The 18365-nt window shown below is 43.3% G+C and overlaps 1 protein-coding gene across 1 annotated transcript in view; it reads right to left on the bottom strand.

The window, feature by feature from the left end:
• The window catches only part of LOC143986997 (uncharacterized), a 130030-nt gene that overhangs the window by 57924 nt on the left and 53741 nt on the right, over nt 1-18365 (bottom strand). The window contains exons 6-11 of the mRNA XM_077485434.1: nt 13547-13604; nt 9230-9398; nt 7206-7366; nt 6403-6448; nt 4368-4501; nt 1477-1603 (exon numbers count right to left, since the gene is read on the bottom strand). Of these exons, the coding sequence (XP_077341560.1) occupies nt 1477-1603; nt 4368-4501; nt 6403-6448; nt 7206-7366; nt 9230-9398; nt 13547-13604 (695 nt within the window). The remainder of the gene's footprint in view (nt 1-1476; nt 1604-4367; nt 4502-6402; nt 6449-7205; nt 7367-9229; nt 9399-13546; nt 13605-18365) is intronic.

The following is an 18365-nucleotide window of genomic DNA, read 5'->3' as shown; positions in this document are numbered from 1 at the left end:
ATACATTTACGTCTTTGGTTGTAACATGACAAAATGTGGAAAATTTCAAGGGGTATGAATACTTTTTCAAGGCACTGTATATCCAGGGACTAACATTTTTGCCTTTGCTTTCTTTTGTCCAGACTTTGCAGCTATTTCTCCCACTGGTACGACTTGAGGCTCTATTGTTCACACTGACACCAATGATGGGACACTATTCCCCCCACTGACACCAATGATGGGACACTATTCCCCCCACTGACACCAATGATGGTGCATAATTCCTTTCACTGCCACCAACGATGGGGCAAAATTCCTCTCACTGACACCAATTATGGCACATAATCCCTTCCACTGACACCAACGACATGACATAATTCCTCCCACTAACACCAATGATGGGGCATAATTCCTCCCTCTGACACCAACGATGGATCACTGTTCCTCCCACTGACACCAATGGTGGGGCATAATTCCTCCCATTGACACCAACGATGGATCACTGTTCCTCATACTGACACCAATGGTGGGGCATAATTCCTCCCATTGACACCAACGATGGATCACTGTTCCTCATACTGACACCAACGATGGGGTATAATTCCTCCCTCTGACACCAACGATGGAGCACTGTTCCTCCCACTGACACCAATGGTGGGGCATAATTCCTCCCATTGACACCAAAGATGGAGCACTGTTCCTCATAATGAAACCAACTATGGCGCAGAATTCCTCCCACTGACACCAACGAAGGAGCACTGTTCCTCCTACTGACACCAACAATAGGGCATAATTCCTCCCACTGACACCAACGATGGAGCACTGTTCCTCCTACTGACACCAACGATGGGGCATAATTCCTCCCACTGACACCAAAGATGGAGCACTATTCCTCCCACTGACACCAACAATGGGGTATAATTCCTTCTACTGACACTGACAATAAAGCACAATTCCTCCCACTGAAACCAACGATGGAGCACTATGTCTCCCACTGACACCAAAAATAGGGCATATTTTCTCACACTGACATCAACAATGGGCCATTATTCCTCACACTGATACCAACAATGGAGCACTATTCCTCACACTGACACGCTACTGGCTCTGCTATGTGGCGTTGCACCTGGAACTATGCAGGCACTATCATACGGGAGGTCCATCAGCCTCAGCTCAAGAAACTCCTAGCAACTGCTAAAGGAACCCCAACATACCACAGGCACCTGGCTGAGAATGACTGTCACAAATGCTCCCATTGGAAGATTTACCCTCTATTCCTGTTCTTCTGGGGACAACTCAATTTGAGATTTCAATTCACATTCTGTCTGTCCCACCATCAAGACACAGACAGCAATAAATACCTGACAGGGGTTCTCATCCTTCCACACTCCATCCGAAACAGGAGAAAGAAAAGGTTTTGCCTTTGGATACTTGAAGACATGAATTCCATATGAAAAGGTTGAAGGACTCATATTACACAGAAGGAAGAGAACTCACTTTTTCTTGTCCTCTTCTCCCTGGAGGTGGTGAAATGTCACCGATTTCTGAATATTGGCTGGATGCTCCGATATCTGGGATCTCCATTGTTACGGCCTCCAGATTCTTCCTCCTGTCCACTCTGTGCCTGAGAGAAATGGGATTGTTGGGTGATCACCAATATAAGCAAGACCTGGAATTCGAATCTGCCCTACCCACCACCCTCTTAACTTTTTTATGAGTAATTCACAAAAAACATATTCACACGCCCAGCGATCCATGTGGGGTTCTGTAGCGGTCCACCCCGCTATTGAAAACGGGGTGGTGCGTGGCCACCATTCTCTGTGAGGTCATCTGAAGGCCGGCTATTCTTGTAGCCTACTTATTGATTGATGACACACAGTTGCAACTTCATCAGGGGGGCGTCGGCGGGTACCAGGAAGAGAGGGCTGGCCCCCGAATAGCACTCAACGTCACATGCTCTGTAGAGTACCCCACGGCCTCCTGGGATGCATGATGTGGGGACTCCAGGAGGCTGTAGGCAAGTGACACATCATTCTTGCTTAAGCAAGTGCTGGTAGAATTCCCCAAAAAGATAATGCAAAAAAATATATATATTTACAATTTTAAAAGAGGAAATGCTACAGATAAAATAGTGGAAACTGGTTGGGAAGGATGAAGGCCCATTTTAAAATTTCACTGGCCTCTCTGATATCTGGTCCCCCATATATCTGACCCCCACTTCTATTGGATAACCTTGTCTCCCTGATACCTGGTCCCCCTAATATCTGGCCTCACTTATACCTGGTCCCCCTAATGCCTGACCTCTCTGATTCATGGTCCCCCTAATATCTGGCCTTCTTGATACCTGGTCCCCCCAATACCTGGCCTCACCGATACCTAGTCCCCCTAATATCTGGCCTCACTGATACTTGGTTCCCCTGATAAATGCTCCCTGCTGCTATCTAAAAACCTGCCCCCCGATACCTGGTCCTCCCAATAGCTGGTCTCTCTGATACCTGGTTCCCTTAAATCTGGCCTCCCTGATACCCTGTCCCCCTAATATTTGGCCTCACTGATACCTGGGCCCCCTATTATCTGACATGATACCTGGTCCCCCTAATATTTGGCCTCACTAATACCTGGTCCCCCCAATATCTGGCTTGATACCTGTTTCCCCCAATATCTGGCCTAATTGATACCTGGCCCCTCCAATATTTTGCCTGATACTTGGTCCCCCTAATATTTGGCCTCACTGACACCTGGTCCCCCTAATATCTGGCATGATACCTGGTCCCCCTAATATTTGGCCTGACTAATACCTGGTCCCCCCAATATCTGGCCTGATACCTGGTACCCCTAATATTTGGCCTCACTGATATCTGGTCCCTCTAATCTAATATCTGGCCTCTCTTATACCTGGTCCCCCTAATATCTGACCTGTCTGATTCATGGTCCCCCTAATATCTGGCCTCCTTGATACCTGCCCCCCCCCCCCCCCCCAAAACCTGGCCTCACTGATACCTGGTTCCAAGTAATATCTGGCTTTCCTGATACTTGGTTCCTCTGATAAATCCTTCCTGCTGCTATCTACCCCCCCCCCCCAATGCTTGGTCCTCATAATATCTGGTCTCTCGGATACCTGGTCCCCTTAAATCTGGCGTCCCTGATAACCGGTCCCCTTAATATTTGGCCTTACTGATACCTGTTCCCACTAATATCTGGCCTCACTGATACCTGGCTCCCCCAATATCTGGCCTGAAACCTGGTCCCCCTAATATTTGGCCTCACTGATACCTGGTTCCCCTAATACCTGGCAATACCTGTTCCCCCTAATATCGGCCTCTCTGATACCTGCACCCCCACCAATATCTGGCCTGATACCTGGTCCCCCTAATATCTGGCTTCACTGATACCTGGTGCCCCTGCTAACTGCTCCCCACTGCTATTCGAAAACCTGGCCCCAATGACACCTGGTCCCCTCCTATACCTGGTCCCTCTGATACCTGGTTCCTCACTATTTCCTATATAACCTGGTCCTATGGTACATAACCCCCAAATATATGGCCCCCTTTTATATCTGATAACCTGGGTCTCCCTGATATATGGTCCCCCTGATATCTGGCCCCACTGCTAACTAGTACCATGATAAATGCCCACAGCTGCTATCGAGTAACCAGCCAATCCCCCCCCCATACCGGGTCCCCCATACACCTGCCCCCCTGCTATCTTTCTATATAACCTGGTGCCCCTGATAACTGATACCCCTGATAACTGCTCCCTGCTGTTTTCTGATAATCTGGCTCCCCTGACAACTATTCCTCCCTATACCCAATCCCCCACTACTTTCTTATATAACCTGGTCTCTGTGATACCTGCCCTGACTAATAATGTGGTTTCCATTGGTATCTGTTAACCTGGTCCCACTGCTATCCCATAACCTGGCCCACACTGCTTTATGGCAACCTAGTCCTCCCATTATGTGGTTCCCCTCCTGCTATCTGATAATCTACACCCCCCCCCCATCTTCTTTTTTTTTCATACAGTATAGTCACCAGGTTAACCTTAACTGCATTGCTGAAGAAAAAGTTTGTGTTTACAGAGCTAACCAGCTGAAGCTCTAAGTACAAGCTGAATGATCAGGGAAGTGAAACATCTCCACTCCACCATCCCTCTTCTTGCTCTGTATGGCTCCATACAGCCTTCCAATTACAGAGAGACAGTCTGAAAGCAAACAAACCCTGCTGTGCATTCTCTACAGAACCCATAATGCTCTTTGTCACCAGAGTCCTGGATGCTGTATGCATTATATATTTGTTAGCATTTTTGTATTTTAACACATCTAAAAATTAATTTAATTTTATTTTTATGTATTTATACTCTTCTTTTTTGTACCTGAGTCTTTTTTGTACCTGAGTCTCCTCTGCTGGTGGATGAGGAATCGCGGGATCCAATAGGCTCGCAGACGTCTGAGTGAATCATACTGGGCCCTGCGCAGAGCCTGATAGGAGGGGCCCCAATTCTGCTGTGAAAGTCGTATCTGCTCCTGTAAATCGCAAAGTCACAATGTGTTACTTTCTGTGTTTACTTCTCCAACACACATTATAAACATATAAACATTAGAAACTATATTATTATTATTTTATTATTATTCATTTTATTATTATTATTATTATTATATTATATATATTTCTAAACATTATAAATTATATTATTATTATTATTATTATTATAATAAATTGCATACAAGGAGATTGTCAACCAGAGAGGCAAACTCATTCCTTCAAGAGCAAAAATAAAACTTTAGTTTAATGTGCGGTGCACCGACCTGGAATATGCTTTTTGGCAGAGGTTCCATGATCACAAATATAGCTGAACAGAATTGCGAATTCTTAGTCAGGTAATATAAGTACAGGTATATGGATTTTAGCTGTGTATTCCGCTGTTTGCACGAAGTTCAGCTTTAAAGTAAGATTTAAACTTTAACATGTTAATGTCATTTCAAAAGTTATTTTCAATTATTTTAAATCTGCAGCTATCATTAACCCCTTCACGTCTAAGCCCCTGTACACACGGTCGGAGATTCTGCCAACCAAATCCTTCGGATTTTGTCAGTCAGATTTAGCCTGACGGATTGTGTCCGAAACTGTTGCATACACACGGTCGGACTAAGTTGTCGAAAAATCCGATTTTTCAGAACGTGATGACGTAATTTCGTTACGATGGGACTACATTCAGGCTAGTAACCAATAGCTTTGATGTAGGAATTTGATCTGAGCATGATCAAAATTCGCTACACATGATCGGAATATGTCCTATCGGACCAGTTGGTCGGAAAATATTTCCATCATGTTGGAAAATTGGGTCCGACGGATATTCCGACGGAATCAGTCCGATGCATACCACACACAGTCGGATTATCCGACAACACGGTCCGATAGGACACATTCCGACGGATTCTCCGACCGTGTGTACAAGGCTTTAAAGTAAAACATATCTAAATGCCTGAGCCCAATTTTGTCATTTTGACATGTGTTAGTACAACCGTACATATCACCACAACTACCAATTTTTTCAGGACAAATTGGGCTTTTATTTTGTGGTAAATGGTAATGGATATCTCCTGATTTTTTTATTTTGTTTTATTATCAAAGGAAAACTGGCCCGAAATAGTAAAACAAATTATTTTATTTTTTTATTTATCTGTATATTTCTTGCTATTACCATAACCTACCAAAGAACAGCTCCTGTTCCGGACGAACGCAGTGATACCACATTTGTGTATGTTAGTCGTTGTTTGTACCCGTAGTACAGGCCAGAATCAATAGTGCGCACTTTGCTTTTTTAAATCCTACCTAAAACACACTGACACTGATATTAATTTAAGAAATGAAAAAAAAAATCCTGTCCAAAAAATACAGACCTTGACCTTTGAACTTGACCTTTGACCCTGACCCAAACACACTATCCAATTTTTATATTTTTTTTCCTTTGAATTTACTAAAACCATATAATATGAGGTCAAACCTAAACACTTTAAATTTGTATGCAATCAGGCTGGAACATAACATAATTTTTGTCTTCAATTTGTTGGGTAAAAAAATGAGAAGGAGAGGTGGCTGTGGTTTGCCGCCCCTCTCAAAGTGCTGCCTGGGTCCAGTGGACCCACTGGGACCCATGGAAGGGCCGGCCCTGCTTCTAGAAGAGCTTTGTACAACTCATAGCAAAGATGGGGCTCTCAGTACAGTGACCCACAGGGGATGCCTGTAATTCAACCTCAAGTTCTGTTCAGGCTTCTAATTAAGTCAGTGAGCCTATTGCAGGAGCAAGGGGCTAAGAACTGTGGGAAAGCCCGGTCTAAAAACTACTTCTATGGTTACAAGGACAACAAATGAAAGTTTTTTTTGATGGTTGGGTACAGAAAATGATAAAAAGACGAGGACTTACCTGCCAGCCTGGGCTCAGGTAGGTGCGATACTTGTTCTGGATGGACCTATCGGAGAGGGGAGACATGTGGTCAGCGCAAGTCAGTACAATCCCCACTGTGTACTCTGTATGTGGCTCTTGCTCATTATTATTATTATCATACATGATTTATATAGCGCCAACAGTTTACGCAGCGCTTTACAATCTGTAACTCTCAGTGCAGGTAACTTAGCAGCTAACCATAGGTAATGCTCTTGTTTTTTTTTAAAGTAGGGGTTGAGCCATCACTGGACACAGGGTAAACAAAGGGGCAGCTAAACCAGAATAAAGTAAAAAATTAAGCTTTGGAAGCCTGCCACCTACTAAATGCCCCTGTTTTAGCGCCATCTAGTGGCAACTTAAAATACACCAATGCACATATACCCCAATATTATGAGTAAAACTGTCATCTTGGCTGGAGTTATACTTTATCAAGAGGGCATTAAAACGGATCAGTCAAGCTGGAAGTTGTATTGTTAGTTATAGGTGGAGTCTGATAGGCTGAAGCAGCCCCTGACTTGTCATATATATCTCATATTCTTCAACAGTGTGACCTCCCTGCCATGATTCCTGATTCTGCTTCTTTCCACCTTGTTTTAGGTGTTACAGCATGCCATTGGCAAAGCCATGCCCCGGGGAGGGGGCAACAGCGACATACAGGAGATTGTCAGCTGGATATTAACCCCCCCAGCATACATCGAAAACTTACATGTCCGTTTTGAGTGGAGTGACCCTTTAGCAGCAGTATAATACAATATTTTTAGCCCCGTGTGTCCTGGCTGTACCTGAACAGGTGAACACATCGGTGTCTGGCCTCCTCGGGGCTCTGATTGACCTCCAGGTCTACAGACTCTTCTTTAAACTGTTCACAGTCCATCCAAAAGTGGAGTAGATGGAATCCCAGCGTCCCCCTGAGGAAGTCAGTGAAACTCGCCATCCCATCCCGCTGGGAACATAAACATATCAGACACGCATGTCACTTCTCTAATTGAAACAGGTTTCCTTCCCTCTAGACTGATCTGATCTACAGTACTACTTAAAGAGGACCTGTCAGTAACATGACAAGCTTCCATTAATACTGACATGTCACAATATACAGCAACAGAATCATTTTTTTGGGGAAAAGCTCCACCTTCTACCATTATAAAGCTGTCAGTGGCAGCTAGGGCAGGAGGACACAGGACACACTACACACACCCCAAAAAATCTTCATTGAAGTATAGACTGGACATGTCTAGTACATCCTGCCCTTTCCCCGGGGACTTGCCAGAAATTCCCAACTGTCAAAATGACAGCCATGCTTTGCTGTGCAAATGCAGAAGCTGTAGGAAAAAAAACCCAGAATGTCTGACACAGTGTTTAAAAACGTTGTTGACAGGAGATAGAGAGATACAAAGTAACATTGTATATAAACATTGATCATACAGCAGATAGAGAGATACAATGTAATATTGTTTATAAATATTGATCAGGCAGGAGATAGAGGTACAAAATAAAATGGTTTAAAACATTTTTTTTTAGAAAGGCGATAGAGTAATACAAAGTAATATTGTAAACAGTTCTTTCAGATGGGAGTTAGATACAAAGTAACATTGTTTCTAAACAATGATCAGACAGGAGATAGAGAGATACAAAATAACATTGTTTCTAAAATTGTTCGTACAGGAGATAGAGGTGTACAAAGTAACATTGTTTATAAACATTGATCAGACAGGAGATAGAGAGGTACAGGCATATCCCACGTTTAAGTACACAATGGGGTTTATTTACTAAAGCTAGATAGTGCAAAATCAGGCTCACTTCTGCATAGAAACCAATGAGCTTCTAACCCCAGCTTGTTCAATTAATATTAAAAGTGGTGGGGGCACACTGGCAGCACTGGCAGTATTTGATATGGAATAGTGGCTGCGTTTGATGGGGCACAGTGGGAGCAACTGCCGGGCATAGTGGCGGCAATTGATGGGCACAGTGGCGGCAATTGATGGGCACAAGTGACTGCATATGATGGGCACAAGTGGCTGCATTTGATGAGCACATGGCTGCATATGATGGGCACAATTGGCCTCATTTGATGGGCACAAGTGGCTGCATTTGATAGGCACAAGTACCTGCATTTGATGGGCACAAGTGGCTGCATATGGTGGGCACAAGTGGCTGCATATGACGGGCACAGTGGCTGCATATGATGGGCACAGTGGCTGAATATGACGGGGACAGTGGCTGAATATGACGGGCACAGTGGCTGCATATAATGGGTACAGTGGCTGCATATGATGAGCACAATGGTTGCATATGATGGGCACAATGGTGATGGGCACAACTGGCTGCATTTGATGGGCACAACTGCCTGCATTTGATGGGCACAAGTGGCTGCATTTGATGGGCACAAGTGGCTGCATATGATGGGCACAAGTGGCTGCATATGATGGGCACAAGTGGCTGCATTTGATGGACACAAGTGGCTTCATATGACGGGCACAGTGGCTGCATATGATGGGTACAGTGGCTGCATATGATGGGCATAATGGCTGTATATTATGGGCACAATGGCTGCATATGATGGGCACAATGGCTGTATATGATGGGCACAGTGGCTGCAATTGATGGGCACAGGGAGGCTGCAATTGGTTGTTTGCACCCACCCCCAAAAATTTTGAGCACCAGCCACCACTGGTCCACACAGTGGGTGGGACTTTTTCATGGCATAAACTGGATCAGAGAACTATGTAATGGTTGGCCGATACTCCATCCACCATCATTGTCATGTGACAGCGGCCCCCGAAGGAATCGCGCCGACTGGCGCACTCACAGAGTTCAGAGACGCCTCCTTCAGCGGCTGCAGGGAGGACAGAGGCAGATTGTTCTGCTGCAGAAAGTTCTCTTCCTCCTCGGAGATGGTGAAAATGTCTTCTGGGTCCATCCAGTCCACATCCCAGTTGCTCCCGGCCCACACCGATCCCCCTCGCTCTGCTTGTGTCCTGTACAGTGGAGATCGGTGTCATTGTTTTAGTTTATAAAATCCAGAATAGGTTATCAGAGGGGCGCTCAAAATAATAATAATTGGTGATGCAATAGTGCGGGATGACAAACCAATATCTATGGGGGGGCTCATAATTTCAAGTCCTAAACTGTATGCCAGGCCCTGTTAAGAGAATGATAGGGGGCTTCAAGGAGAATCCGCACCTGTTTAACCACGCCTGCTGGTGGCACCCGCCCCCTCGGTCCCCCCCCCCCCCCCCAAAGGGGTTCCACACTTGCCCTCAGCTTATTTCCACTTGCCTAATGCGAGCAGAGATTTTGAGGGCTGATCTAAGGCATATCTAAGTAGCCCTGGCGAGGCTGTGTTGTCAGACAAGGTCACCCTAACTGGGCTACCCAGAATCAGAATCCAAAAACATAAAGATAACTTTGCCTGTTAAAAAAAAACATAAAGATAACATGAAGGGTGCCAAACCATAAAAAAGTGTCAGAGATTACATTCATTACTCATTGAATTACTGACAAACAAAAAGTAAAAAAATTACCCAACGCGTTTTGGGGGGCACAACCCCCCTTCATCAGGGCTTGAATGTTCTATATATTCTTGTTATATAAACCACAATTAGCAAACCAAAATTACATAACATTTTGAGGAGCGATAAAGAATTAAGGCTGGGTTCACACTGCTGCAGCTACGAGAACCGGATGTGATTCGCACCGCACTGCAGTACAAATCACATCCGATCTCTGTGCGATGCGAGTTCAGCCATACAGATAGTATGGCTGAATTCGCATCGCACCCGCCCCAAACTCGCACAGGACCCTTTTTTTGGTCCGCAGCAGAATCGGATCGCATGGGTGTTCACACCATGCGATCCGATTCCTGTCCGAGTTTGCAGATCGCACTGCGATATGCGAACTGATCTGGGGGTGTCATTAACATTTCACTGTCACTCCCAGCAGTTCGCATAGGGCAGTGTGAACTGCCGCCGGGAGGCATGCGATGCGGGAACCCGCCGCGGATTCGCGGCGTTCCCGCATCGCTGCAATGTGAACCCAGCCTTAAAATGAATCCAGTTTTGCAGCCAGCTTCATTCCAGATGCTTTATGACTCGTGTAAACTTCATAGAAATGTATTTTGTCAGTTGTGCTGTTTGAGACCTTACTATAATATATAGAACATCTAACCCTGAAAATGTTTTATCTGTTATGCAGGTTCAAATAAAAGATCTGTTGATCCTGCCCGAAACCCTGTGCCCCCCAGACTGAGTGTGCTGTGCTCTTAGCCCTTGAACACACGGTCGGAGATTCAGATGGAATTTGTCCGACCGTTTTTGTCGGATATTCCGACTGTGTGTGGTCTCCATCGGACTGTTTCCGTCGGAGTATCCGTCGAACCAAGTTTTCCAACTTGTTGGTAAAATTTTCCGACAAAATTCTCCGATCGGACATACTCCGATCATGTGTAGAGAATTCCGATCGGACAAAGTGCCACGCATGCTCAGATCAAATTCCTACATCAAAGCTATTGGCTACTAGCCTGAACGTAGTCCCATCATAACGAAATAACGTCATCACGTCGGATTTTCCGACAAATTTGTCCGACCGTGTGTATGCAACAGTTTTGGACAAAATCTTTGGTTGTCGGAATGGCCGATCGTGTGTACAAGGGCTAAGACCCCTTTCACACTGAAGCGGTTTTCAGGCGTTTTAGCGCTGGAAAAAGCGCCTGAAAAAAAATGCCTCCCACGCCGTCCGAATGTGAAAGCTCAGAGTGCTTTCACACTGGAGCGGTGCACTTGCGGGACGTTAGAAAAAGTCCTGCAAGCAGCATCTTTGGGGCGGTTTTGGAGCGCTGTATACAGCGCTCCCAAAACACCCCTTGCCTATTGAAACGAGCGCTTGAAAAGCGATTCGGAAGATCCGCAACAGGGGGCACTTTTAAGCCCTGGCGGGGCTAGTGGCCGAAAAGCACCACTTAAACAGCGCTAAATGCGCCGCGGCTCAGTGTGAAAAGGGGTCTTACATTGTTCCGAGCTCTCTCTCTGAACTACAGAACACCTCCCCTCTGTAGACATCAATTAGTCTGGCTGAATCGTCATCAGGATACAGCACCACATTCTTTACTAATCAAACAGAACCGAGGGAAGGAATATTGGGACTTTTGGCGCTTTATACAAACATAGATTTCTTTAAAAATGAATTATTTATTTAAAAAAAATGTTAAAAGACAAATCCATATAAAACCATGGACAGTCTTCCATACTTCCCAACATTTTGAGATGGGAATGAGGGACACCTACTAGCAAACGTATGTAGGCATAGGACACGCCCCCCGGCCACACCCCCTTAAAGGAGAATTAACCAAAAAAAAAAAAGGTTAATTAAATCCACGAGGGACTTTTTTTTTTTACCACTACTATTCCTTTATATTGGCTTATAAAATTTACAAATGCAGAAATTTATAATTTGGATGAAAGGTTTAGCGCTGGGAAACACTTTTTGAAAGATAAAAAGTGCATTTTATATACAACTATATGGATCAGACCAAATCAGGGACAGTTGGGAACTATGGTCTTGACTTACACTATATATGTATTGGGGCGCCTGCTTTTACACGCACATGACCTTCAATGGCATCCCAGTCTTAGTCCGTAGGGTTCAATATTGAGTTGGCCCACCCTTTGCGGCTATAACAGCTTCAACCTTCAACTGTGACGTCAGGCACTGATGTTGGACAAGGTCTGGCTCGCACTCTTCGCTCAAATTCATCCCAAAGCTATTCTTGAGGTCAGGACTCTGTGCAGGCCAGTCAAGTTCCTCCACCCCAAAATCACTCATTTATGGACTTTATGGACTTTGCTTTGTGCACTGGTGCGCAGTCATGTTGTAACAGGAAGCGGCCATCCCCCAAACTGTTCCCACAAAGTGGGGAGCATGAAGTTGTTGAAAATGTCTTGGTATGCTGACGCCTTAGAGGGGTTGTAAAGTCAGAAGGTTTTTTTATCCTTATGTAGTCTATGCATTAAGATAAAAAGCCTTCTATGTGCAGCAGCCCACCCCTAATACTTACCTGAGCCCCCTCTCTATCCAGCGATGTCCATGAATGCCTCTGCCATCCAAGACTCTCTCTCCTGATTGGCTGAGTGCCCTGCGCCCTGAGCCCAACCTTTTTCAAGCCTCAGGTTCCAATCCTGTGGCTGGGGGAAAAAAAACAAAAAAACTCAGAGAAACCTATGAGTCTGGTGCCCGACATGCATCCCTGCATGCAAACTGGGGAGGGGGGGGGGCTACCAAAAATGCTAGGGGGGTGTTTTTTAAAGTGATTTCTCAGCAAAATAAAGCATTAAGACATGAAAGGAGTTTGTTTTCAAGATAAAAAAAAATAAGGAAATAGTGATTTTGATTTGCGGTGCTTGCATACTTCCCAACTTTTTGAGACTGGAATGAGGGACACCTATCAGCAAAAGTATGCAGGCATAGGACACACCCCTGACACGCCCCCTTAAAGGAGAATTGTACATTTCCACAAGTGCTTTTTTACCACTACTATTCCTTTATATTGGCTTTTGGAATGTACAAATGCAGCAATTTAGAAATTGGATGAAAGATTTCGCACTGGGAAACACTTTTTGATAGATAAAAAGTGCATTTTATATACAGCTACCCTGTTTCCCTGAAAATAAGACCTAGCGTGATTGTTGGTGATGGCTGCAATATAAGCCTTACCCCCCCAAATAAGCCCTAGTTTAAGTCCTTGTAGGTCTTCTTTTCAGGGTAGGGCTTATTTTCGGGGAAAAAAGGGAAGGGCTTATTTGGGGGGTAAGGCTTATATTCCAGCCATTACCAACAATCACGCTAGGTCTTATTTTCGGGGAAACAGGGTATATAGATCAGACCAAAATGAGGGACAAATGAGGAGGAAAGAGGGACAGAGGGACATTGCTCCAAATCAGGGACAGTGCCTCGAAATCAGGGACAGTTGGGAGCTATGTGATCAGAATCCATTATTCCTGCAGATTGCGCTTGTGGGGTTTTCTAGCTGGATCCACCCCCCCCTCCCCCGTATTCCCCCTACTGGATCTGCACTTGTGTAATCCATCCTGGGACAACACAGACATTGGGAAATAGCTGGGTGGACAAGTACCTAGAGCTGTAGGGCTCTGCCTGGCTCTGCGGGGGTGGAGACATCTGCGTATCCAAATCTGCAAGAACAAATGAAAGAGTGTTATCGATAACTCTGGAGACAGAGCCCCGCCCCTGAGTGACCAGCGAATGGCGACAGCTCTGCTCTCTGTAGTTTTCACCTGTAACCCCGGTGATTCTTTATGACTACGAGGTAACAAAAAACTATAAAAGCCGAAAAAAGAATTCTTGCTACCAAACAAACCCACACTGGGAGGGTCTGCGCAGCAATCAGTGATATCAGGAGTTCCCGACAGAAGCACAGTGAAAAGGGCAAGTGCTGTTCATTTAGTTCTGAATTGAAATTCGGAATTTTTTTAACTCGATATTTGAAAATTTGGATGTATCAGGATTTCCGAATTACAATAGTAACTAATTTAACCACTTTAACCACTTAAGGACAGAGCCTCTTTCTGAGATTTTTTTTAGAAAATGACTTAGAACCCCCAAATATTATACAATTTTTTTTCTAACACCCTAGAAAATAAAATGGCGGTCGTTGCAATACTTTCTGTCACACCTTATTTGCGCAGCGGTCTTACAAGCGCACTTTTTTGGGGGAAAAAATACACGTTTTTGAATTAAAAATAAAACAACAGTAAAGTTAGCCCAATTTTTTATTTATTTTTATTGTGAAAGATAATGTTACGCCGAGTAAATTGATACCCAACATGTCACGCTTCAAAATTGCGCCCCACTCGTGGAATGGGGACAAACTATCGTGTTTGCGCAGTGGTCTTACAAGCGCACTTTTTTTTGGAAAAAATTTATTTTTTGAATTAAAAAATAAGACAACAGTAAAGTTAGCCCAATTATTATTTTTATATTGTGAAAGAAGATGTTACACCGAGTAAATTGATACCCAACATGTCACGCTTCAAAATTGTGCCCCGCTCGTGAAATGGCGACAAACTATCGTGTTTGCGCATCGGTCTTACAAGCGCACTTTTTTTTGGAAAAAATATATTTTTTGAATTAAAAAATAAGACAACAGTAAAGTTAGCCCAATTATTTTTTTTTTTATATTGTGAAAGATAATGTTACGCTGAGTAAATTGATACCCAACATGTCACGCTTCAAAATTGCGCCCCGCTCGTGAAATGGCGACAAACTATCGTGTTTGCGCATCGGTCTTACAAGCGCACTTTTTTTTGGAAAAAATATACTTTTTTGAATTAAAAAATAAGACAACAGTAAAGTTAGCCCAATTATTATTTTTTTTTATATTGTGAAAGATAATGTTACGCCGAGTAAATTGATACCCAACATGTCACGCTTCAAAATTGCGCCCGCTTGTGGAATGGCGACAAACTTTTACCCTTAAAAATCTCCATAGACGATGTTTAAAAACTTCTACAGGTTGCATGTTTTGAGCTACAGAGGAGATATGAGGCTAGAATTATTGCTCTCGCTCTAACGATCGCGGTGATACCTCACATGTGTGGTTTGAACACCATTTTCATATTCGGGCGCTACTCGCGTCTGCGTTTGCTTCTGCACACGAGCTCGGCGGGACGGGGAGCGTTTAAAAATTTTTTTTTTTCTTATTTGTTTACCTTTTTATTTTTTATTTTTTACACTGTTTTTAAAAAAAAAAAAAACAATTGTGTCACTTTTATTCCTATTACAAGGAATGTAAACATACTTTGTAATAGAAAAAAAGCATGACAGGTCCTCTTTAATGTGAGATTCAGGGTCAAAAAGACCTCAGATCTCATTTACACTAAAATGCAAAAAAAAAAAAAAAAAAGACTGTCATTTTAATTTTTTTTTTTTTTTTTAAATGGTCCTTTAAGAGATATGGGCGGAAGTGACTTTTTGATTTCGCTTCCGCCCTGCAATGTTATGAAGACCGTTGGGGACCATCTCACTCGTCTCCATGCCCAGCAAGGGTGAAGATCCGAACGCCTCCGCCGCTGCCGACGGCTCCGGTAAGCGGCAGAGGGCACCTGAGTTGGGGGCTTTCTCCCGCTGCCGATAAAAGTTATCTTGTGGGCGAATCCGCCGCAGAGACCACTCTTATCAAAAAGCGGACCTCTGGCCGAAGAAGAGGATACTGGGGTCATGGCAGCTGCTGCCATAACAACTATATCCTCCTTCAAAGTAAGGCCGTATATCAGCGTGCGGCGGTCCGGAAGTTGTTAAGGACCTGGCCGATTCAGGCTGGGGAAGGAAAGGGCTAGATGCTGCCGGGCGTCCTCCAGCCAGAAAATGAGGCAAGCGCTATCTGACTTGCTGCAGCATCTAATGCACATTGTGGGAAGCTCACAGTGTGCAGTGAAATCAGAGTAAGTGGTTTCAGTCCAGAAGAGCCTTTACAACTGTGCAAGACTGAAGGGAAGGCCGGCATTCTACATGTGAACAATAAATACAGAACCTGCCCAGAACACGGGCTAACAGAACATGGAAGGTTTCAAAATTGAGAGCAGGAGTTGCTTTCACACTGTCTCTCTGTAATTGAAAGTACGTATGGATCTGCACAGAGCAAGGATGGAGGGGAGAATCAATCTGCTGACTTATTTAGCTATTTCTGTCATTTTAATTTCAGCTATTTGGCTCTATAGACACTAGATTTTTTTTTCAGGAAAGCAGTTAGGAGTAGCCCAGTAAACACACAAAAAAAAAAAAGAGACCCTGAACTGCTGGCTGTAAATTGTTAATATGAAATATTCATTGGCGTATTTCCATTTCAGACAGTATCCCTCTAACTAAAAATCTGAAAGGCCCAACCTGAGAAAACAGCAAGAAGAGGAAGGTGCTCACTGTGTTAATTCAGCTGTGTGTGTAATCTGAGCTCTGACAACAACAGGATGTTTTCAGCAAAGCAGTTAAATTTAGCCCGGTGTGTTAGGCTTGATTCACACTAACGCGTTTTTTGATGCATTTTGCAGAAATGCAGGGAAATTTTTTTAACATGGGTTCCTATGGAACATGTTCACATCAATGCATTTTTGTGCCTCTGCGTTTTTTGGAAAGGGTCAGGGACTTTTTTTTTCATGCAGCGTTTTGCATGTAATAGAAGTCAATGGACCTGCATCAAAAACGCAAGTACCGTTTTTTAGTAGCGTTTTGACTGCGATTTTGCCGCGATTTGCATTTTGCGTTTTTTTTTTTTCACTGTATATATCTGGTTGCTAAGCAACCACAGTGTAAAAAAATAAAAAAAAACGCAAAACGTGGCAAAATCGCTGTAAAAACGCGTGTCCAAAAACGCGACGAGCACCGCAAAAAGCACTGCAAAAACGCTCAAAAGCAACATGCATAGATGTGAAGCAGCCCAGGGCTCCACTGTCTGGATTTCATTGTTTTCTAGACATGTGCACTGCTGAAAAATGAATTTGTTTTTGTTTCATTCGGTCTTTTTTTTTTTTTCTTCGGTCATTCGTTATGATCGCAATTCTTAAATTAGTCAATTTGAAAATTCGTAAATTCGAAAGAATACCTAACTAACTAATAATAACTAACTATTAAATTATAGGTATTGGAATTTCCTTTCAAATTTGGCTGTTAGTGAAAGTAATGAATATGAATTTATCCAAAATTATGAATTATCCGAAATAATGAATGTCACATGTAAACATATAGAAAGGAACAAAATAATAATAAGTAATAATAATAATAATTTTTTTATTATTATTATTGTTATTTATTATTATTAATTAATTACGTTCCATTCGTTTAGATGCGGCATTCATTATTTCGGATAATTTGTAACTTCAGATAAATTTGTATTCGTTTCATTCTCTAACAGCCAAATTTAAAAGGAAATTCCAATACCTATAATTTAATAGTTAGCAATAGTTATTATTAGTTTGGTATTATTTCAGATTTTCACATTTTTGGACTTTCGAATTTTTACAAATTTACGGATTTCGGAATTTACGGATTTCAGAATTTCTGAATTTACAGATTTCAGAATTTCTGAATTTACGGATTTCTGAATTTCAGAATTTCTGAATTTCTGAATTTACGGATTTCTGAATTTCAGAATTTCTGAATTTCAGAATTTTCGAATTTACAAATATTCAAATTAATCGAAATTTCCGAATGAACAAATTTGTCGAAATTCGATAAGAAAACTAATTTGGAATGAAACAAATTGCATTTTTCTATGGTTTTCCCTCTAACTAAAATCTGCAAGGCCCAGCCTGAAATAAATGAACAGTGGAAGGTGTCACAGGGAGCTACCCAGTTCTGGCAACAACAGGATATTTTTCAGTAAAGCAGTTAAAGTTAGCCTGGTGTGCATAGCAGCTGAGGACAACCGTTTTCCTTGTAACCAAAAATCTGCAAGGCCCAGCCTGAGAAAGCAGTGAGAAGGGGAAGGTGTTGCAGACTCAGCTGTGTGTGTAATCTGAGCTTCTCAGCTCTGTCAGCAACAGGATATTTTTCAGCAAAGCAGCTAAAATTAGCCCGGTGTGTAATACAGCTGAGGACTCCACTGTTTTCCTTCTAACCAAAAATCTGCAGCCTGAGAAAGCAATAAAAAGGGGAAGGTGTCGCAGACTCAGCTGTGCGTGTAATCTGAGCTGTCAACAACAGGATGTTTTCAGCAAAGCAGTTAAATTTAGCCTGGTGTGTAAAGCAGTCGAGGGCTCCACTATTTTCCAACTGAAACTCTGCAAGGTCCAGCCTGAGAAAACAGTGATAGTGCGGTATCATGGGTGTCAGTGGGAGGGATAGTGCCCCATCAGTGTCAGTGAGAGGAATAGTGCCCCATCAGTGTCAGTGAGAGGAATAGTGCCCTATCATAGATGTCAATGGAAGGAATAGTGCCCCCA

This window comes from Lithobates pipiens, unplaced genomic scaffold, assembly GCF_037356315.1.
Source record: "Lithobates pipiens isolate NorthernLeopardFrog02 unplaced genomic scaffold, aLitPip1_a1.2 Scaffold_18, whole genome shotgun sequence".
Taxonomy (NCBI): Eukaryota; Metazoa; Chordata; class Amphibia; order Anura; family Ranidae; genus Lithobates; species Lithobates pipiens.
The sequence above is the reverse complement of the archived record's forward strand: the minus strand, read 5'-3'. Positions and strand labels throughout refer to the sequence as shown.